This window comes from Nannobrachium achirus (assembly GCF_963921795.1).
Source record: "Nannobrachium achirus genome assembly, chromosome: 17".
Classification (NCBI taxonomy): Eukaryota; Metazoa; Chordata; class Actinopteri; order Myctophiformes; family Myctophidae; genus Nannobrachium; species Nannobrachium achirus.
The window spans coordinates 50547675-50570800 of NC_137824.1; the positions used below are offsets into that span (position 1 = coordinate 50547675).

The 23126-nt window shown below is 40.8% G+C and overlaps 2 protein-coding genes across 2 annotated transcripts; one reads left to right on the top strand and one right to left on the bottom strand.

Annotated features, from left to right (window-relative positions):
* Nucleotides 1-679: 679 nt before the first annotated feature.
* Nucleotides 680-5792, top strand: LOC308302537 (cholesterol side-chain cleavage enzyme, mitochondrial-like; the record flags this gene model as incomplete). Its single annotated transcript, XM_080746793.1, has 9 exons — nucleotides 680-945; nucleotides 1658-1813; nucleotides 2191-2390; nucleotides 2500-2703; nucleotides 3234-3394; nucleotides 3868-4034; nucleotides 4678-4756; nucleotides 4908-5111; nucleotides 5670-5792. The coding sequence occupies 9 exons, from the start codon at nucleotides 680-682 to the stop codon at nucleotides 5790-5792; spliced, it is 1560 nt and encodes a 519-aa protein (XP_080602919.1).
* A 1431-nt stretch (nucleotides 5793-7223) lies between these two features.
* Nucleotides 7224-16474, bottom strand: tmem33 (transmembrane protein 33). The gene is made up of 8 exons (XM_080745793.1): nucleotides 16420-16474; nucleotides 14448-14516; nucleotides 12808-12902; nucleotides 12432-12619; nucleotides 11115-11182; nucleotides 9305-9438; nucleotides 8651-8734; nucleotides 7224-8316 (listed from the first exon to the last, which is right to left on the bottom strand). The coding sequence occupies exons 2-8, from the start codon at nucleotides 14496-14498 to the stop codon at nucleotides 8187-8189; spliced, it is 750 nt and encodes a 249-aa protein (XP_080601919.1). The 5' UTR covers nucleotides 14499-14516; nucleotides 16420-16474; the 3' UTR covers nucleotides 7224-8186.
* Nucleotides 16475-23126: the final 6652 nt, after the last annotated feature.

A 23126-nucleotide genomic window follows, 5' to 3' on the forward strand; every position in this document is an offset into this window, starting at 1 on the left:
AATGCCCATATATGGGCATGTTTTGACATAACATTGTTGACTATCATGCAGGGGTCTCCATATACTGTATGAGTAACTGGTCCCATATACATCACTGGCCAGATGGCCAGGAATTGAGGAATTGGCGCGACCTCGCCCTTTAGGGCGAGGTCGCATGGCACCCTGAGGTGTCTTACTAGTTTATACACTCTTAGAGTTAAGCCTCAGGATGTTATGGGGGATGAGCCACTGCATGCAATGTAAAGACAAAAAGTGCAAGTCAAGTGAATGAGCAGCCGTTTGATTTTCCCTCATGTCGGCCTTGAGAGCCATGACCATGAAAGCTGCTGAAATACTGAGAAATTACTTTATGTACAATTCAGTGCCTCTCAATTGGAGACACATTAGATTTCATGTAGATAGACAATAGCTAATAACAGACAGCAAAGCATGAACGGAAGTTAACAAGTGTGTGTGTGTGTGTGTGTGTGTGTGTGTGTGTGTGTGTGTGTGTGAGTGTGTGTGTGTGTGTGTGTGTGTGTGTGTGTGTGTGTGTGTGTGTGTGTGTGAGTGTGTGTGTGTGTGTGTGTGTGTGTGTGTGTGTGTGTGTGTGTGTGTGTGTGTGTCTGGGGGGGGGGGGGGAGTGTCACTAGTGCATACTATCCATGCCACAGAGCAGCAGGAGCCACATTGTGCCAGGATGGCCAGATGGAGGGTGTGTGCTGGGACTCTGTCCACATCCTGGACAGATCTGCTGATGGCTCCAGGCGTGCGCCACAGCAGCGATGCCGCAGCCATCAGACAGGTGTCCCCGAACAGCAGCAGCAGCATAGTGAGGCCTTTCAGCGAGATTCCCGGGAAGAGGAGCGCTTTGGGCAGCGTGTACAGTTTCTGGAAGCTGGGTGGCCTCAGCAGCATTCACCGCATCATGGTTCACAACTTCAACACGTTTGGACCCATTTACAGGTAAAAGAAGCAAAAGACACTTTCCATCAGGCATGAAGCTTATACTTGACATGCAGCTGCATTTGCAAGGCACATGAATTGCCTTAAACTGTAAAAGTGTTTAGAATTGTCTTGTCAACATCTATCAGACTAAATTTGCACACTGTCTTAGGACCAGTGAGCAAGTCCATGGATGTTTGGCCACTAAAGGCCTTGTCCAGTAACTTCATTGTAGGATGCCTTCAGCACTTGATGAACTTGTGTGTAACCTCGTATATACCCACTGACTCACTGACCTTCTCATCATAATCGTTCCAGTCTGACCTTGCATAATATTCTAACTCTAGTTTAGGGCAAGGCCATACCGTATGAATTTATTTCCTAGAATCCTCGTGTATATGTAAACAAATGGGTTTTTTCAATAACAAGAACACCAGGTCAACACTTGTGGCCTTGACGAGACGAGTATACTTGCCAAGTATGGAATAAGTTAAATAAGTTAAAACTTGTATCATTCTGAGGTTATGTGATTTTGCCTGCGTGTATTTCAGAGGTTCTTAAATAATAGAAAAGCTCTATTCATTCAGTAGCTCTATTATAGCTACTATCTTTTGATGTTGGTGAGTGATGACAGTCTGCTTTGTTCTCTTAAAATGTGCTGGTTAGCAAGAACTGACAGAGACAAATTGTTTGAATACAACATAGCAGTAACTTTTCTATCTCTATAAAAAAGGGAGAAAATTGGTTATTATGAGAGTGTGAATATCATCAATCCTGAGGATGCAGCTATCCTGTTCAAAGCAGAGGGCTACTATCCTAAACGGCTGGATGTACAACCTTGGACAGCATACAGGGACTACAGAAGCCGCAAATATGGAGTATTACTCAAGTACGTGTTTTAGGACAGTCATTTTCAATATATTTTTGTTCCAAGGACCATCAGTGTTATATGGATTAGGCCATGGATCCCCATTTCATAGATTTTGTATAACTGGGACCCCAATCTTCACTGCAAAATTGTATATATAAATGTAATTTGTATGCTCAAATGGATGCTCAAGTGGACTGGAAAGTTACAAATGGAATTCCGTTTGAGTGTAAAAATAGGATTCCTTTTGTACACTCTCAGAGTTACAGACCCATAAGGGTCCCCTTGAGCCTGCATTAATTTTGTGTGGCCAGTGATTTTTTTGTTCTGCTAGTAAGAGCAGTCAACCAAGATCTTTCTTTCTTTTTATACTAAGTCTACCTCTAATATTCCAAAAGAACTGGTGAAGACTGGAGATCGGACAGGGTGATTCTCAACAGGGAGGTGATCTGCCCGAAGGTGATGGGAAACTTCATACCTCTGCTGGACGAGGTGGGCCAGGACTTTGTGGCTCGAGTCCATAAGAAGATAGCGAGAAGTGGAAAGAACAAATGGACCACTGATTTCACTCACGAACTTTTCAAATATGCCCTGGAATGTAAGGCTTTACCTCAACTGTAATGTGTCAACTTTCTGTCCACGTTTGTTTCGCGTTATTACGCTGCTGATACGTCGCACACGCTTGTGTTCATATCTTTTCTCTGCAGCGGTGAGCTCGGTGCTGTATGGGGAACGCCTGGGCTTGCTGCACGACCACATTGATCCTGAGTCTCAACATTTCATCGACTCTATCACCCTTATGTTTAAGACCACCACCCCAATGATGTTCTTGTCCCCACGTCTGCTGAGGCTGGTTGGTGCCAAGCTGTGGAAGGACCATGTGAGGGCCTGGGATGTTATCTTTAACCATGGTATGCTATCAACCAGTGATGGAAGGAGGACTCACAGGTTTTAAGAAATAAGTCTGTTACAAGTTCGGTATTCAAAATGTAGGCCTATACTTACTGTAATAAAAGTACAGAAGTATTAGCATCAAAATGTACTTAAATTACCAAAAGAAGTAGTACTCATTATGCAGAAGGTCCCATTTCACAGGTTTTCAAATGTATAAAGTGATCAAAAATTCTTTCCAAAGCATAGGTCTAAAGTGGTTCTACAAAGAATCTACAAAATAACTACCGGTAGTAACTAAAGTTAAGCATGGCGCATATTTCTCCACCAGACTGGGTGGCCTATACCTAGGACTGTGTACAACTCAAAATAACTGGAAAGGTGACTGTGTACAAAGGATGAAGTATATTACTATATGACACCAGGCAACTGCACATATTTCATTAACACAGGAAACGTTCTTGTGCATTTTGTGTGTGTGTGTGTGTGTGTGCGTGCGTGCGTGTGAGTGTGTGCCTGCCTGACTGTTGTTTTTATGACTCACCACCAGCGGATCAGTGCATCCACAAATGCTACAGACAGTTACGTGAGGAGACTGCCTCTCCAAACAAATACCCAGGCGTCCTGGCCAACCTGCTGATGCTGGACAAACTTCCCATCGAAGATGTCAAGGCCAGTGTCACAGAGCTGATGGCTGGGGGAGTGGACACGGTAAGAAAACATCAACAAACTTGCGCCGACAAGGCAATCTGGTCGTCCAAACATAGACGGAACATAAGCATTTCTTGACACCACCAAATTCCTTGTATACTGCGTAAGTATTTGGCCAATAACGTAACTCTGATTTGAAATATAATGAGGTTTTTACTTCAAGAATAAAATATAATAAGATACTATTGATAGTTATATTACAATTAATACTAGTAGTAATCGTAGTAGTAATAATGGTATTACATATTAAACAATTAAACCCCAGCATTCATATTCTGGAGCTGGTAGATCAGCCAAAAGCGGTCCAGGTACAGAGCCAACCCAGGTCCAGTTTACTTTAAGTCGAGAGGTTTAAAAGGGGTTAAAAACCAATGCATAGTTATTGGCTAAGCTGAAACTGTAAACACATCAAATAAATAACATTAAGAACCAGGCTTAACGTGATCGTGTGTGTGGTTGTGTGAGGTGTTCAGACTTCCATAACGCTGCTGTGGACCCTGTATGAGTTGGCCAGACACCCCGGTCTGCAGGAGGAGCTCAGGGCAGAGGTGGCTGCTGCCAGGGCAGCCAGCCAAGGAGACATGGTGGGAACCCTACAGAGGGTCCCTCTGGTCAAAGCAACCTTGAAGGAAACACTGAGGCAAGGCAAACTAGCATTATCCTTAGTAACTCAGACTGTCTACTATAAAAAGCCAGTGTACTTTTGCTGAAAAAAAATATTCATGATGCCACTAAAGTACTATGTTCTATCCGTCTGTCTTTCAATGTTATATGAGATACTTAAAGTGTGGTTCCTGTGGAAATAAGCCTCGGCTTTCTAGGATCTCCTTTTAGTTGACCTTGTACCAGTGATCTGTACTGTCATGAAACTGTACTTTTTTCTATTGCAAACTTCTAATAAATTATTCAATCAATCAATCAATCAAAAACTTTTACTTTTGCCTGTCTAAATTCACCTGTATATCGTCGTTGTCGGGTGAAAACCTTGTTTGTCCAAAGCCGTTGTTTTTGCATTTATCATTTAAAAAATGTTTTCACTACTTTTGTGCGACAGCCTTGTATGATGAAGCAAGGCTTTACTTTGCGAAAGAACGTACAAATTTGAAACTTGGAGATATGAGGTTTCCACCCGACAACGGCGATATCCATTTTTCCCCCCCTTCGTTTACACTAAGTTTCACTGTTGTAAATGTTGCATTATTGTGTGTTGAGTTTCCCTTTGTATGAACTGTGGTATAGTGGTATACACATAAATGCTTGAATTGACTCGACTTCTCATTCAGGCTCCATCCTGTGGCAGTGAGTTTGCAGAGATACATAAATGAAGATATCATCATTCAAAACTACCACATACCATCTGGGGTAAGAGTCTGCTCAAGTGATGATGTAGCAAATTGTATTTTGTATGATTTCAGGGTGGTAACTGGTATCATTAGAGCTAGTGTTTAGCAGCACTCAGTGTGCTACTCTCTCTCTCTCTCTCTCTCTCTCTCTCTCTCTCTCTCTCTCTCAGACTCTGGTCCAGTTAGGCCTGTATGCCATGGGCAGAGACCATAGGGTATTCTCCAGACCAGAGCAGTATCAGCCATCTCGCTGGCTGAGGACAGAGGAGCTCCAGCAAAACCAATATTTCAGGAGCCTCAGCTTTGGGTTTGGCCCACGGCAGTGTCTTGGACGCAGGATAGCAGAGACTGAGATGCAGATCTTCCTCATCCATGTGAGATACACAGATGTTATAACACAGTGTTTCTCAAATGAGGGGGTACGCGTAGGTACTGCAGGGGGTACTCAGAAATCGTCCCCCAAAAAAGAAGTATAAATCATGCTAATATTGTTCATAGTTAAATAATTGACTACAATTGAATTAGGAGGGGGAAAACATGTACTGTTATGTTTAATGATGACAAGTGGAAGAAACTTGATATGAGCCCGAGTTGCTAACCCAAATTACATGGTACCAGGCAACTGGGATGTGTTTTAGAGTTGTTTGAATGTATTGTATTGTAAGTTATTGACATGAAAACAGTTTGAAACTCTTTTACTCCATTCCTTATTTGTGATTTTATATTCTTGAAATAGCATCATATACCACAATTTATTTATATTTTAATTACAGTTTTATAAGCAAAAAAACCCTAGGGTACTTGGATTCAGAAATCAGGGAAAGGCGGTACTCAAGCCAAAAAAGATCGAGATACACTGTTATGACACATTTACACAAACAATACACGGTATTGTAACTATGTTCTTGCATTGACCTTTCTGCTTTTTGCAGATGCTGGAGAACTTCCGAGTGGAGAAGCAGCGGCACGTGGAGGTGGAGAGCAAGTTTGAGCTCATTGTGATTCCAGAAAAACCCATTCTATTGACCTTGAAGCCTCTGAACAGCAGCCGGTGACTGAAACGCTCAGAGCTGTATGCTGGAGACGAACAACTTAACTCAATGCAAACCCATTTAGTAAGCCATGATAGCCAACGGTCTCAAGCACACGTAGTAGCCTAACTGATTATTAAAATACATTCTATCTTTTTATGAGAATGATGTATTTATACGATTTTTCACTATATTAAAAATATATTGTATAGTAGCCTAACTGATTGATAACATAAAAAATAATCTTTTTATGAGAATGATGTATTTATAAGATTTTTTCACTATATTAAAAATATATATTGTATAAAAGAAGAGATTCTGCAGACACACCCTAACTGTAGACCTATAAAAGAGTCATGATCTCAGTCTTGAAATGAAATTGTCAATCGGCAATTTTCAGCCAAGATATGTAGAGTGAAAACAGCTATATAGAGCCCTGAGGGACTCCGGTCAACCTGTTCTTTAGTGCCAACAAAAAAAAGGCATTCGTTTCAAACGTCCTTCTACCGAGGGCCACATACTGTCCTTGAGCAGATAAGAGATGTACTCCTAACACAGCAGGTTCAGGGCCCTCGACCTACCGTACACTACATGCATTGGTGTAAAGTAACTATAGTAAGTACATTTAAGTACTGTACAATTTTGATATAGGCCTATATATTCTTTTTGTTTTTACTTTCACTTTACTTAGTTGACTGTTTCCATTTTTCAATACGTTATACTCCTACTCCACTACACATTTGAGGCAAACCTTGTGCATGGACTGGACTGTCTCACACAGCATTTTGCACTTGCGTCATACTCGAGGATGGGGTGTGGGAGTAGGACAAGCAGTTTTGACGTAAATGCGGTCAAGGGGAGAGTGTAATAAGGACGATTCAAATGTTGTCCGTTTTGTGACGTATTCCTGTCATTCTTTCTGGATCATTTTGTCTGTATGAACAGTTAATCAGTGGTAGAAAGTAACTTAAGTACATTTACTCAAGTACTGTATTTTACTAGAGTAATACTTACACTTCTACTCATCTCAGAGGCAAATATCAGACTTTTATTCCATTACAATTATTAGAACACTTTGTAGTTTTAGGCTATTGTTTAAAATCATACATAACACTTATTTAACCGTATTTAAACTTAGGCTATTTGAGAATAGCCAATCTACTGTACAAGCTCACAACACGTTGAGATGTATTGTGTGCTTGTAGATCTATTTTCAAGATTTCTATAGGCCTACATTTGAAAACTTGTGAAATGGGACATTCTGCAATGCAGAACGAGTACTTTTTAATGGCAATGCTTTTGTACTTTTAGTAAGTACAAATAAATTGTGAATACCAAACACATTGCCGTATTGATACTTTTACTCAAGTACTTCTTCCACCACTGTAGTTAACAATTAAACTGTAGAAGCTTCATTATGCAAGAAGACAGAAAAGTGGCATGAACATGAATGGATTACACTTTGATTTCCTCCATTTTATTGATTTATTCTATTTTATTCTGGTCCTACAAACATGACTTATTTGTAAGCAAATAAATACATGTAACATAGAAATACCTGGGCATGCAATAAGCATATCTACAAAAGCCACAAAGAGGCTGAATCAAATGCAATTCAAGAAATTATTGAACCTTAACAAAATCTAGAATGCAAATATGCATTTGCAGCACACTTTCCATGTACTGCATAAAACATGCACGTCTGATTCATATATGCAATGTGTGGTACCTCAAGATAGAACAAAACAGCAGATACCTTTTTGCTAATTGCAGCACCCATCTTTACACACCTCTAGCTCACAATTTTAAGTGTTAATGGCATTTATAGTAGTTAAAACATAATCATAACATCAAATGTTATGCACATAAAAAATGGAATTGGGAGATGTATACATTTCACACAATATCATGTTTCATCATCCACGTTCCTATGAAAAACAATTATATAAAAAAATCTGAAACTGTATAGTATATCTTCATTTAAATTAATAATCTCTGAAAAATCTGTTTTATGTGTCAGAATAAGCCATTTTCATGAATAAATAAGGTAATAATAGGACAGATATCATTAAGCTATGAGTTCAACAGTCACATCGCAGCTCATAGTTGATTTCTGTTCTTTTCAATGGCCAACAGAGAGGAGGAGAGGATCAAGGGGGAATGTCCAGCTTCTGAATGAGGTCAGACTATGAGGGGTTCAGTGCATGGTAGCCTGGTCCTCCACTGCAGTACACAAACATACGGATAAGCAGGACTTATAAGACTTGGTAACATTCTTCAGTTGTTGGTAAGGTCTGTCCCCAACAGAAGTTTATAAACGCACCCCTCACAGTGGGAACAAAACAAGAGGAAAAATAAAAACAAAAGAGATCAAAGTTAGGTTTTAGAAGGAGAGGAGGAATAAGGTCAGGTGGTGAGTCAGACTCCCGTGGGGGCCAGGCGGCTGATGAAGGCAATGCTGCTGTGGCACATCCTCCTGAAGAAGACAGGGCACACGGGCTTCATGATGAAGTGTTCCAGGAGAATCCGCAGCTCCGAGAACAAGGTGCTGGGGGCAGAGGCAGAGCCACCATCAATGATAAAAGTATAATCGTTACTGTTGTGTACATGTACATGTCCATAACAATTCCTTTTTATATCATTTCAAAATAGTGAAAATAAGCTCACGATGTGGCGCAACACTCTTGTAAGATGAACTAGAACATAATTTAATTTACGAAATGACATGGAAGTATGGACAAAATATGGGGATGCGAGGTTTATGCCCGACAGCAAAGATATGCATCGATGCCTTTTATCCTAAATGTTCAAGGAATTGGCGTTTCACAGGCGATAAAAACAAGGGAGGATTTACAGCCAAGTTTAAGTATGTGACTTCTCACCGGCAGTATGGGTTTCTTCTGGATGTGTAACGGAGTGTGAGGAATCTATAATAAATGAAAGGCTGCAGTAGGCTTCCCTGGCCACTGTGAATGAAACAAAGACAGACAACAATCATTACTGCACATTAGATTTCAGGGAATACTGAGTATTCACGGATACCATTTACTGAAGAGCATTTCATATATTTTTCTATCTCTGGTTAAATTCAGGTTTCAAAATGTCACCCCCCTCTATATACAGTCAATATTGGAAAAATCCAACTTTTCTTACGACTACTACATTTTAACAAACACCATTTTAGAGTAAAAATGCAGGTGCACTTTGATTGCCTCCTTGGCTATCCAATACAACAGATTGCTTCGTAGAATATATGTATACGTACGTATATGCTAAACTCTAGCTCAGATTCACATTTTTATTTTGCTCTAATCTCAGGCTGCTAATGCGTTTCAGCCTAGAGCCTTCATCAGAACATACTCACAGACTCAAAATGTGTTTAAGTCTTGGCATCTTTGAGTCTGTGCTTAAGTCTTGACATCTTTGAGTGCCATCATTTCCACTCATCAGCATTTTTCCCAGCAACTATTGCTCATATAAAGAGATTGGACTTCTTATTTTCCTTTAGGGTTAGGGTTAGGGTTAAATAAGCATACCTGAAGAGCATGAAAACAGTAGCTGGCATCAAAAAGATCTCATTGCAGGCAATGAACTTGAGGATGTTCTGCTGGTTGGATGTAAGCTTGTCCAGGAAGTTTCTGATGAACGGCAGACTTGTGGGACCCACAGACTACATGAAAACAGAAAAGGCAATTCAGAAATAAAGGGGCTGCCAGTGTCACATAAGCTATACAGGTTGTAAATGAGTAATGAAGCATCATGTACAGATTGAATAAAAACTAGCATCCTATATTAACCAGTGTATAATGGCTGTGGTGTTTTTCTCTAGGTCACATGGCTTAAACCAGGGGTCTTCAACGTTTTCAGGCCAGGGACCCCCAACTGATGGGGATTTGGAGCAGGGACTCCCTACCTCGGGGGTCCCTGCTTCATCCAACATGCATGCACAAGTGGCCATACCACTGCCATTTATAAACATACCTTATGAACTGAGAACCAATGTCAATACTATTAAAGGAGTAGTTCACCCCCAAAATGAATTTCATTCTATTGATTAACTCATGCCATGGAGAGTAGAGTTCAATAATATTTTTTTGTTTTTTGTCGCATTCCTAAGACAAAAATGTGATAAAAATAAATGCACCCCCATTTGTGGGGACCCGTTTTGAAACGGGTTCCCATCCGGAATCAATGGGGGTAAATTTACTCGAATCAAATTTGTGTCTTGAAATGTGACAAAAAACAAAAAATATTATTGAACTCTACTCTCCATGGCATGATCAATAGAAAAAAAGTCATTTTGGGGGTGAACTACTCCTTTAATCCATCACTAACAATCTGTCAATTGCACAATAATCATGTATACAAGCTATTCAAAAAATATTTGTATATATATATATTAGGGCTGTCCAAGTTAACTCATTTAATCGCAGTTAACTCACCGTTATGTTAATCGCGATTAATTATTTTAATCGCAATTAATCGCATATTTATTTATTTTAGCCATTTGGCCTAACCGTGGTTAAGGACAGTGGTTTTCAACATTTTATTATTACAGCAATTATTTTTGGGAGGTCCTCAAATGATCAGCTTAATGATCTGCACATTTCTAAAGTGACAATTTATTGAATTTTAATTATTTTATTAATACCTGCCGATTTATTTGGGGTTATAATTGATTTTCAATAAAGGATTAACATAATTTTGCATAAAGACAGCATATTTTTCCAATCCCATGTTAATAGGGGTATACAAGACTTGAGAAATATCCCTCTAAGGTACATTGTGAACAGATAAAAACGTATGACTTATGTGCGATTAATCGCACGATTAACTAGATAAATCATGCGATTAATCGCGATTAAAATATTTAATCGTTGGACAGCACTAATATATATATATATATATATCTCACAGATCGCGTTAGACCGGTAATTGACGGATTTGACCGATTATTTATTAAAATCCGACTTTTAGACAATTTCTAATTATTCTGAAGTCAATACATGGTATTGTATTGTTGGCATGAAACATGATGCAACAGAATGCAACCTTGTTGTGAAAGCAGTATGCACACATGCAGACACAGCCTGCACAATTATAGTCCAATATAATTAATTCCCTTATGCAAGATGAAGCTGTACGTTTGTATAGCCTACTACTCCTTTTTATTCAATTTGTTTTCAGCCCCAACTATGCAGTAGGCCTAATACTTTAACTATTGCTATATTGGCTATGTTTGTGTACCATTAGGTAATTGGATACAGATGGGATACTGAAGAGGGGATAGCAATACTGTTTATACATGGCAAGTGTTTCAGGGAGTGACTGCCTTGGTTTACTTACATCCAGCACTTTCTTTGTATAGGTGGTAGCATGAAGCAATGAGAAGAGGAAAACTGGGAAGATGCTCACTGGAGGTAATGGTTAAGGCTTCAACAGGGAGTGACAAAACAATACTGTACCGATTAAGTCAATCACAGCCAATAGGGCCATCCAAATAATTTAAATACAACTGTATGAGATCATGTTACCGATGCCTGCAGCCAGGGGTGTCGCACCAAATTCTGGGCGCTGGGTACAAGGATTCACTCACATTTTGTGCTTTAACTATTGAAAAATAGCAGATACAAGCTCACAGCGTGGCACGAGTGCAAAATTTGAGTTACACATAATGTAATGTAAGTTCCTGCCCACCACCAAAGCCATAATCGAATGATATACATAAATATCAAATTGCCCGATGTATAAAAGGACTTGCTGGTTACAGTTCTCAATGTCGACGCAGATGTGATTTTGCCATTTTCCAGTGCACAGAAGGTACTATTCTTCCTTGAAAAAGCTTATAGTGCAGCATCACGCCGAACAGCATACAGCCAAGGGAGGCAAAATTCCGGGAATATTCAAGGTGTAAAGTAACTTTCCACAGAATGAATGAGGAGTTAACCAGAAATAAAGATGAACGTGAATACATTGAAAATATAGGCATTATTTTCTCAGACAACGGATAACAATGTCACTCTTCAATTTCAACCTAAAATACCAATGTTCGGATGCCCTATATATTCAGTGTATTTCTACACAAAATGGGATTTCGATTTCCCTTTAAATTGGCTTTTTTAAATGATTTTTTATATGCAAGTTTTTCCACCACCAAATATATCTTGAGGGCACAGTCACACCGGAAAAATATTCTACATATGAGTGGTAGAATACAATGCATTTCAAGGGGAATGGTGTGGATTTATGGTCTTTTTCCCCTCTGTCCAATCGGGTATGTCGAAGGCGGACCGTCCCAAGACTCAGGAAGTGACAAGTGGTTGTCATTGGTTATTGGGAGAATCCGCTGGCTGCGAAAAACAGTTGGCTGAGCACAAAAAGAGTTTATCAGCCGTGTGACTGTGCCCTGAGAAAGGTAATCTGATCATTTCCACTGGGACTACATGGCAAAATGTACTCATTGGATGTATTTTTCTCCCCAAACACACGGTTTCCTGCACTTTCAACACAGCCTCGAGAAAGCACCTCGAGTTGCATTTTATCTGTGCATTTTATCTGTGAAAATCCAATGAAGTTTATGATTATTATTATTATCATTATTAAAACGTAAAACCACTAATGCTAAATAACGCCCTCCGCGCCCAGCCTTAAAGATGAGGATACTTGTGATGGGGTAGGAGTTGACGAGGATGAGGGAATACAGAAGGTAGTGACAGCTGTCCTCCTGTAGGGCCTGGGCCAGGAATGCTCGACTCAGCTGGAAGTGGGGAAGCCTCTGGTGCAGACGCAGCGCACTGGTGAGGGCGTTTGCCAGCAAAGCCCGTTGGTAGAAGTTGGCTGCCGCTTGGGTTCTAAAAACACAGCCAAATGGTTAGGATTAAAAGATATGGTTATTAGTTCCAATGTTGCGAGCACAAATTGCCACCTTCTGAATCATGTACGAATTTATGATAGAAGGAAATAAAATTATATGCTTCCATTATTGCACAAGGAAATTCAAATCATGATATATAGTTAATGCAATGACTGGTATCCTTACCCCAACAGTGGCAGGATGAACATGACTGAGCAGTAGACAGTGAAGAGTCTGGACAGCCACATCGCTGTTTCCAGCTTGTTGCTCATTAAAAATTGCTGAAAAATAAATAGATTTATTTTAACTCACATGTATAGGGTTTAACTGGTTAAGCAAGCACGTTTAGATGTATTTAAAAAGAATGTAAAGACGAGTCACAAAGAGGAGGAAAGACATGCAATACAGCTCTCCCTCCAGAATTTAACTGATGATGTGTCAACTGGTCAGCAATTGTCTAGCAGTGCACCCTGACCCTGACTTCGCCTCGCCGCTCCTCAACTTCTCCGCACGTCCAAAATAATCGCCCTCCTCTCATTGACAATGAATTACTAGGACGTGGCAACGGCGCCCCGTCTGAAAGGCGCTTTATACAGTAAGAACGACAACTGCTGTATGGATGGCCCAGAGCTGCCCTTACGATGTTACACACACGCCATATTAGACAAGTTTGCAATTTGGCCAACCCAATTTCTCTGTCCTCTTGTCAACAGTCAGACTTGATCATGGAAAAAGGACCCCTGCATCCAATTATACAATTCAAAATATGATCCTCCTTATGCTCTAAATCAGGGGTCTTTGACCCCTTAGCTGAGGGACAGATGAAACAGGGACCCCCTCTACATATTGTATAAATGTGATGCAGATTTTAATCGATTTGATAGATAGATTCATAGACTTGTTTGACAGCACTGTAATCAGTCTGTTGGATTTGTGTTTTTAGTAAACTTGACCTTTCACTCTGTACTTGGTCTGGTCTTCTCTTTTTTAACTCTACACCAAATCTATTTGCCAAAAATAGCAGATTTACAAGCTGCCGTTGAGAGCTTGTGTAAAGGTTTGTGAAACAATGATAAGGTGCCATTGATGGCATAGTGGTTGAAACACTCTTTCAGGATCACACTACCTCCCTCTACAGACATTTGGACAGAAACACAGCTGAAGATTGGGCCATGTTTGGTAACTTTGGTAAGTGTTTGGTGACGCTACAACGATTGTCAACATAGGGCTGTTATATACAATACATACACAGGAATGGTATTTATCTGACAAATTATTGAGGCAATAAATAAAAAATCACACCCAATGTGAAGTGAGCGGTGGTCGTGATTGCATAACATCTTCAGACTAGGATTTAAGTCTAGGATGTACAGGCTATGCTACACACACATTTTGCTATGGCAAAAGGCTGAGGAAAAAGGCTACAGACATACGACATATGACATCACTAGACAAACATGATGCTACGCACACACATTTTACTATGGCAAAACGCTGAGGAAAAAGGCTACGGACACACACACAGCTACGGACACACACACATTTTGCTATGGCAAAACGCTGAGGAAAAAGGCTACAGACATACGACATCACTAGACAAAAATGATGCTACGCACACACATTTTACTACGGCAAAACACTGAGGAAAAAGGCTACGGACACACGCACAGCCACTTATAGGAGCGGTTTGCACCGCTCAAAAAATATTCAATTCTGTTAACAGCTAAGGATATATAGTTACTTTCCTTTTAGAAAATGTATCCTGATGGCTGAACCTTTAGGTTGTCTGTAACCAACTAAATAAACATTCCTGTATTATTACTCACCACTGGCCCCAATCGGGGAGGAGGGCTTTGTTGTTGGTCTGTGTCAGACATCTTGGAGTGTGGGTCACCCTGTCGGCAAGAGAAGTCAAACCATGAGCCATTCTTCAACACAATGCATTTACAGTACCGGCAGGCCTACTGTAGACAGGTGCAACTATCTATATAGCAATATAGGGATCTCATCACTAGCTCAAATACTACAATGCAATGATGTAATTTACAGCAATAGCACTGACTGATTGTGTAATATCCAAGCCACAATATCATATCTATCACTTAAAAGAAGTCAAAATATCCATGGCTTTTTAACAGGTTTCCGACACATTTTAACTAAGCAAGGGTTTTCTAGAAACCTTTACAGATCTACAAGCTCATTCTATCTATTGCTACACCCATTGCACATAGGAACAAGGGTCAAGACACTCACTTTTGGGTTACACCCCGCCATTCCGAAACACCGCCATTCCGAACATTGACTTCTAACCCTAACCCTAACCCTTACCCTAACCCTAACCCTAACTAACCCTACCCCTACCCCTAACCCTAGTCAATGTTCGGAATGGCGGTGTTTCGGAATGGCGGTCTGACACCACATTGGGGCTGCAATCACGCCCGTTTGGTAAAAAAAACTACTTGAGTTTACATATTCTGTACAATGTTATACCTATATAGGTGTTTTAGAAATTGTTTTTATTAACCAAATCAATAGCCAAAAACAAAGCATGGACAAATATTTTCCAGGACCTTGCAGGACCCTTGATCAATTCCAAACCTTTTCCAGTACTGGAAAAAATATTTTTCTGATTTCAGAATATTTCCAGGAATTTCATGTCCGTGGGGGCCCCGTTTTAACCTGGACGCACAGAAGTGAAGGGCTAGTAACTGGGTAGCCAAGCCATGCGAAAACATGATGACAGTTATTTCAGGCTAGTACTGGGTAGCTGGCTAACTGATTGTCAGTCCTGACTGGATGGCCATAGTTTTCATCAGCTGAACAGGAAGCTATCAGACGTGATTTAAGGTTAAGGACCACCGCATAGCCTGTCAAGGAGATACTAAGAATAGAATTATCTGGCGCGTAATTTAACTATTTGATCATCCATTCAGAATCAGTGAACAGGTTCATGTTAGCACGCTAGCTAGCACCAGGGACACCCGTCTAGAAGATTCTCACCGCTGCTAGCTAGTTGGATAGCTAGATAGCAACCCTAGCTACTTGGTCCAGAGCGTTACCGCTCTGCCAGGAAGCAGGCTCAGACACAGGACAAGGAATCCCACTGCCCTACGAGGGCTCGATTTTAGTCAAACTAAACAAAACTACTTCGCTACTCACCTAAACAAAGGCAGTTTTGTGTTGTTGAAAGTCTATTCTCCCTGGTGGGAAGCCTCTATGCACCCACTTTCTCTGTAAAATAAACTTTTTGGGCAGGAAATAAAATATGTCCGACAGAAGGAAATTATTTTGTTTACTCCACAGTGCCCCCTACAGACAATGGTCAATGGTAATATATATTGACGCGATCTGTAGGGGGCACTGTGGGGTAAACAAAATAATTTCCACCTTGCGAACATATTTTATTTTCTGCTTAAAAAGTGTATTTTACAGAGAAGGTGGGGTGCTGACGGGCTTCCCACCCGGGAGAGTAGACTCCCAACAACACAAAGCTGCCTTTGTTTAGGTGAGTAGCGAAGTAGTTTTATTTATTTTTTACTAAAGTCGAGCCCTCGTAGGGCAGTGGAATTCATTGTCTTCTATCTGAGCCTGCTTCGTTTTAGAGCCCTCGCTAACGCTGTGGACCAGAGCTAGCTTACAGCAGCATTGCTCCAGTTACTACTAGGCTACCCGGCATCAAGTCCTCCTGGGTGCAAACCAAAGCTTCCACCGGACGCAAAACATGGCCTATATAACTGGTCATACGAATAACTGGTCACATTAAATCATATATAAATATATGTGTATGATAAAGCCTACCTGAATATCATTCAATAAAATTAACGCGTCGAGCGGCTGTGGCTGACTGTGCTCATGCGCTCTCTACTGGAGTGGAGAGAATAGATCAGCTGACCAGAGCATTTTCTGGATTTCTATCGCGAGATTCTTCACAAAGGGTGGGGAGGGGAGGGGCAGTGGTGGGAAAAGTACTTTTTTTCTTTGATTGAAAATGCTATTAGACAAAAACAGAGAATAGACAGTACAACGAGACCTATAATAGAAATCTAGTACAGTTAAACACCCTGCCTAAAAGGAACGCCCGAAATAAGACATTTCATGGTCTTTTTTAATTCATCATTAAAAAAGACCATCAATTCATCATCAATTCATCATTTCAAATTCCACATTACATGTTTATTCTGAATTCACGATTCTTGTGCACAGAGAGATAGCCTATAGACCACAGAAGCAAGCAAAACAAATAAGGTGATGTTGTGGAGATACTTTTACTTTTGACACTTTTGTTCCTGATAAAATTCCTTATCTAACGCCACACAAAGAAGCTACCACAAGAGGGCGCCCCCGACCATTTTATAGTGTGTATGCGCAACAGCATCCTTTTGTAGATTGTTATTTTAGCTTTGAATGCACCTTATTTGGTCGAAACATGCTTTAAAATGTTACTTCTAAATGCCACTTCATAGTCCACCGTGTTCTGAAGGCTACTGGGAAGAGATTCATCGAGATGGCTTGTGTATGTGCTGCAGATATCATTTTCAAAATATAGGCAGTGTAAGCACCAGAGAATCTAATTATTCCTTTGCAAAACCTAATTAGGCATTAAAAAAGGTTAACGCCAGCGCCTGAAACGTTTTTGTTTAATAATCCCATTACTGACGGCTCATCATGTATAAAATGGTGCAGGAGGACACTAAGTTTCCACTTGTTAAAGAGAATCCCCGAGAAATAGTCGCAGAAGTTTTGACACCATCTGCGTTTGGAAAAGTAGACAATAATTAGGCTCCGGAGACTCGACGCCAGAGTAAGTAGGCTACCTCGTCATGGCATGCATGCATTTTTTACATGTTTCGTTCATCCTTGGGTCTGCCTAAAATGACCGGTCTTTTAAAAATCTGGGCTTGAGGGGGTCTGTTTTATGGTTTGCTCACATTGCATCAGTTTGCTGGAAATGATACAACAGACAGACAGATAGACAGACATGAGACCTGCGGGGTTTTTTAGCATCATCATGTCCTGGAGGACCATTACCTGTCACAAGAGAGCAACATTTGAATTTTGATGAGAACGTTATTTGTCCGTGTTTTAATGGGCCCAATAAAGTCATGCGTTGACAGATTAGACTTGCCGATTAACGGCAAGTCTTTCTTTCTTTTCTTTTCATGTCTTCGCAGTGAAAATATATGAAATATCTCTTATAGGCTACGTACGACGCGCACCTGCATTCTTTCAATCTCATCAATAGAAATGGGCAGAAATCACACGTACACAATAAAACAGCGCACAGAAAGAGGTATAGGCTATTTTATACGAGCCATACGATTACAAATCTATAGCTTTAATTAATTTCTAAATTTCATTTTTAAAGGGACAATAAAATGTCATGTTTAAAGGGACAATAAGCCAGTTTTAATATTATCAAAATTCCATTTAATAAAGCCAAAGTCAAAATCTATTATTTTAAGACTATTGCAAATAATGTTATATTTACGTTATAAATTATTATAGTATAATGTAATAACATCATAATAACAATAATTCATAATAATAACTATTATTACCATATTTATTATACTTTTTGTTGCTGCGGTTGTTCAAATTGAAATGTCTTTTCCTAAGCCTATACTGCTTACAATTGGTCTTCAACTTCAAGCCAAAGCAATGTTTTTGTTTCCCACAGTCTTATGCCAACATAAACAAAGAAGCTTTCAACCCGCACCCTTAACGTTAACTATTTCAAAGGACCAAAGGCAGGCTATAGTTTTTCCCTTTTTTTCCCTTCTCGCAATGAAAGCGAGTGACATTAAACTGAAAGCTTAAAGTAGATAGTCCTCTCAAAAGAATGCGCTTGTAATCGACCAAAAAAGCAGCCTGTGTTTAATTCCCTGGCTCTATTTTCCCAGAACAAACAGGGTGTAGAGAGGGTTGAAAATCAGGACAAGCGAGGAAGACGAATAAAAAGGTCATGTTTGGTAGAGAGAGGAAAAGAAGGACACGGTTAATTTCCCTCAGAACTCACTCTGGTTAAAAGAAACAATTCAGGCAAAATATCAACAGCCCCTCTCTTTCTCTCTCTCTTTCTCGATTCCCTTTATCTCTTTGTTTCCACTGGTTTCATGGTTTTACCATTTGCAAAAGGCCACAAGCCCGTTCAAAGGATCGTCACAATAAAGAATAGGCCTGTGTGCGTGTGTGTAGACCAGGTAGTCTAACCTAGATAGAAATGCTCCGCTCAGTGTCACGGTGAGCCCCACCGCGTCCAGATATGCAGCATTAGAGATTAGACATAATTATGCATGCGGATACAGCCAGGTCAGGTGGGCACTATAGGACATCTGGGCACCAGCACCTCAATGTAGAATTGTCTATTTTGTCCAAAATAAATAAATATATATAGTTGAAGTAATACATGAAGTGAACATGCATTGCTAAATCATCATCAGACTTAAGTTTATCCTTCAATTTCTTGTTCAGGCCCCAAAATGACTGGATATACATGGGTTTTGTAAAAATTTGTAACAATTGTAGAAGTATTAGAGCTAAATTTTCGAATGTTTAAAGGAGTAATTCCGCCCCCAAAATGATGTTTTCCCCTATTGATTACTCATGCCATAGAGATTTAAATTCAATAATATTTTTTGTATTTGTTGCATTCTTATAAAACAAAAATGTGATTATAGTTAATTTGCCCCCATTGATTCCGGATGGGGAACCAAATGCATGGACCAGGCTGGATGGGGACCCAAATGCATGGCACTGGATGGGGAAACAATTCGGGTAAATTTACCATAATCAAATTATTGTCTTATTATATGCGACAAATACAAAATATATATATATATATTATTGAACTCAAGCCTCCATGGCGTGAGTAATCAATAGGGGGAAAAAAGTCATTTTGGGGGTGAACTTTTAAGCATGTGTTTGGTCATGTGTAGCTATATTTTACATTAGCTAGGCCTATATATAGGACCATTTTTCTAACATTTTATTATTTGAAAACGTTGGACAAAATAGCCAATTTTACATCGATGTGCCCATATGTCCCTATAGTGCCCATGCACCTGACCTGTTACCATGCATGCATAACGGCTTTATAAATCAGCAAGTCGATCAGCCGCAAGACTTGAGCCAAACATAGCAATTGGGGATTCACAACAAAGTGAACTATTCTTTTGGGAGTAGGCCTATAGGCCTATGTTTGTTTCTGGGCTGAATGGCGGTCTAATGGAATTGACCGAGCGCGTCAGGATTGTCACCAAATGGCTTGGGCGTTTTTTTGCAGAGCTGTTTGACAGCCTATTATGTCACTGGTCACATCCCCTCCACTCCTCGCTCCTCTCGGTCTGAATGGGGTGAATTAATCAAAGGGCTCTGAAAAGGATTTGCCGAATTAATGCACTTTCTTTTATTTTATTGAGAAGACCTAAAGGTAGTTCGCGATTCTCCCCTTTACACCTGTGATTTCGTTTTGTGATCATCTCTGGTGCATGCAGCCTAGGCCGTGCCTGTAAGGCCCTATGCTATGGCCAAAAGAAAGGTCACGTTTTAAGTCACAAATGCTTTGCATGGACCTACTTACTTTCTACAAAATATGTTGGAGAAACAAACCTCATTAAATTAGGCTATAGACCTATAATAGCCTATATGCATATAACCTGGAAAATAGTGACGAATCTTTTGTGGCTGCTAATATGGGCTTTGTTTTTGGGGTCGGCCAAGGTCCATATGGATGATGACGACATTTTATTCATCGCCCATGGCGCGTTGGATTTGTGAAGACTGGTTATTTATTCCCAAAATGCACATGCAGCATTTGAACTATATGCATATATGGAAGATATGACAATTTGACACGTGATTATATCATGCAATAGCCTATGATCTTGGTGGTAAACCTGTTTCTGTAAGGTTTGATAATTAGGCTATTATTATTTTACCCATCGCTTGAATGTCAAGTCCACGCACGCTGATCTCATAGCCACATACCACTTCCTACATTAAATATTGATCAGATTAGCCTAAACAAAACAAAAACGAGGCCACCACCATCACATTTTTTGGGGAGGGGGATCTCGGGTCTGTCCACATGCCCCGCGGAGGAGAGCGCAATGTCAAGACCAGGCGGCACTAACGTTATTGCGTTATCAAACGCAATCATAAAACGAATTAATCACGGTGCTGTATACGTTGCAGCACGCGTGCACGCGCATCGTTTGGCTGTAATGGATGGCTTTGAAATTTGACGTTATTATTTCCTGTCATTTCAGGGAAACAAATTGAACATTTATTGCATATATATTAAAAATTATACAGTCGTCGCATGGGGCTGATGTCTCTTTTATTGAGGCGCACTGAAAGGTGAGGTCTCTCCGGATCAATTTCTCTGTCTTGTTACTCCCGCAAGAGAATGTTTGGAGAAAATGCCCGAAACCGCTAAATTGATTCAGAGACGAATTCATAACTTGGTGAGTTAAGGCAATTTTGGGGGCCGCTTCTATTCCCCAATTTTCGTGTTTCACATTTTGATTGCTTTATAGGAATACAAATAAATAAATAAACGTTTTAAATATGGCCTCACGCAGGAAACTGCGTTTATTCTTCTCGGTTCTGTGGGCTAGCCCATGTTCAAATGCACTTAATACACATGGGTTTGGTGTGGTTTCACAAACATAACCATTAAGCAGTCACAATGCTTTTATTGTGCACTTGATCTGAAAATAGAGTGTGGTGGTCTGAGGCTGCGAGGTCCAGACGAAACGACGAAGAGGCCTTGTCTTTGTTTGGCCAGAGGAGATGAATGGCCCGTGTCACGCACGCAGATGATTAGTTTGCACTATTAAATTGTCAAAAAGGAAGGATTTCCCTAATAGTGGCCCTTTTTCTCGAAGAATTATAGAATTCAGAGTTGTTTGCGACTTGCTGTGGGGAACTTGCGTGGCTTCGCGGGGGTTGAGGGCGGCCAACCGCTGCGTCGCGGGTGAAGGTCAGACAGAGTTCTCATGCGGTGTAGAATCTATCTATCGGTCACTGCAGACACCCAGTGCGTAGGCCTATAATGCTGCCTAATTTACACTCCCTCCCTCGCATGACAACGTATAGCTTTACCGACAAGAACACATCTTCGGTTCCAGCTACCAATGCGTCCCAGCATGACGTCCATATGGAGACTAGCTACATTCATCAGCAGAGCTCAGGTGCCAGTGGTGCCACTTGCATCTCCAACTTGGAATATCATCCTGGCTTGAGCGCATATTGGGGGCCAGATAAGTGCATCAAGTGTGCATGTGCCCTCTGCCCTGTGCCTTCATGAGTCATGGCATAGCTTGTTGTTGTGGCTCACCCTTTCGTTCCGACCAGACAGGTAAAAAGCACACCTAGTGTGAAGTGAGCGGTGCTATTTATGAGGTAATTTCATCAAGCGACCCGCTAGCCAATCACAGTGCGTCCTGCGAAGCTTGGCCAATGGGACCCTGCATGGGTGCAATAAACTTTGAGCCGTTTGTGCCAAATGTAGGCCGCATCCACGACAGATGTAGGCCACGGACATGCCCTGGACATTTGAGCGGTGGTAAACCGCTCCATAGAGTGGCTGGGTGTGTGTCTGTAGCCTTTTTCCTCAGCGTTTTGCCATAGTAAAATGTGTGTGTGTAGCATAGCCTGTACATCCTAGACTCAAATCCTAGTCTGACGTTATGACCACCGCTCACTTCACATTGGGTGTGATTTTTAACACGTTTTTCCCTTCGGTTTTTGACCGGACAAAGCCAGATGTTGGAGCTGTAGGAGGCAGGAGCACCGCTCAAAAATCAAAATGGATATTAATCGACTAATCGAGGATGAATTAGCCTACACATAGGCTAGTTGTAAATGATTATTATTTCTAAATCATAAACTTGGTGTGCTGCTGCATGGAGCGCAATGACAAGAGCAAAATATGTGGCTCCTGGCGCCAGATCTGTCCCCACTGGCCTCGAGGCGGAGGCTCCAACATGAGCTGTCTCTCTGTGTGACATGACTGCCCTGGCCCAGGGAACCCCCTTCTATTCTGCTCAACTTCTATTCTAGTGCCAGGGTTTTGTGTTAAATGTTAACAACTTGGCCCGATCCATTTTATCCCCAACAACAAACCTGTGTTGACTCTAACACTCGCCTTCTTTGTGCCCATTATACGCCTGCCCGCACTTGAAGATTTATGTATTTTTGATATTAAATTCCTTCTGTCATCAAGACTGCTCTCTTGTTGACTTTTCTTGACCCGCCGACCCGTTCCCCAAACTTTCCCATATTTAACGCGGGAGCTCTCCCACCATCTCTCCCCCCTCTCTCTTTATCTTGTTGGACGTGTTGGACTTTAGCTCCACCGCAGAGCTGAATGCTGGCCTGTCCCCCCATTGTTGGCATGTGCTGTTTGCTCTGTTCTTGAACTTCAGTGGTGGGCCAAACCAGGATGCTGCAGCCGGGGCATCTCCATCCATCCTGTACTTTGAACTGGGCTATCTTTCTGT

Excerpts from the sequence above, each read along its gene's own strand:
- tmem33 (XM_080745793.1), bottom strand. The coding sequence starts at position 14,498 with ATGTCTGACACAGACCAACAACAAAGCCCTCCTCCCCGATTGGGGCCA. Across the intron at positions 9,439-11,114 it reads ATACAAAGAAAGTGCTGGAT|TCTGTGGGTCCCACAAGTCT; the intron begins GTAAGTAAACCA and ends GTTTTCATGTAG. Across the intron at positions 8,735-9,304 it reads ACTGTTTTCATGCTCTTCAG|TGGCCAGGGAAGCCTACTGC; the intron begins GTATGCTTATTT and ends TTTCATTCACAG.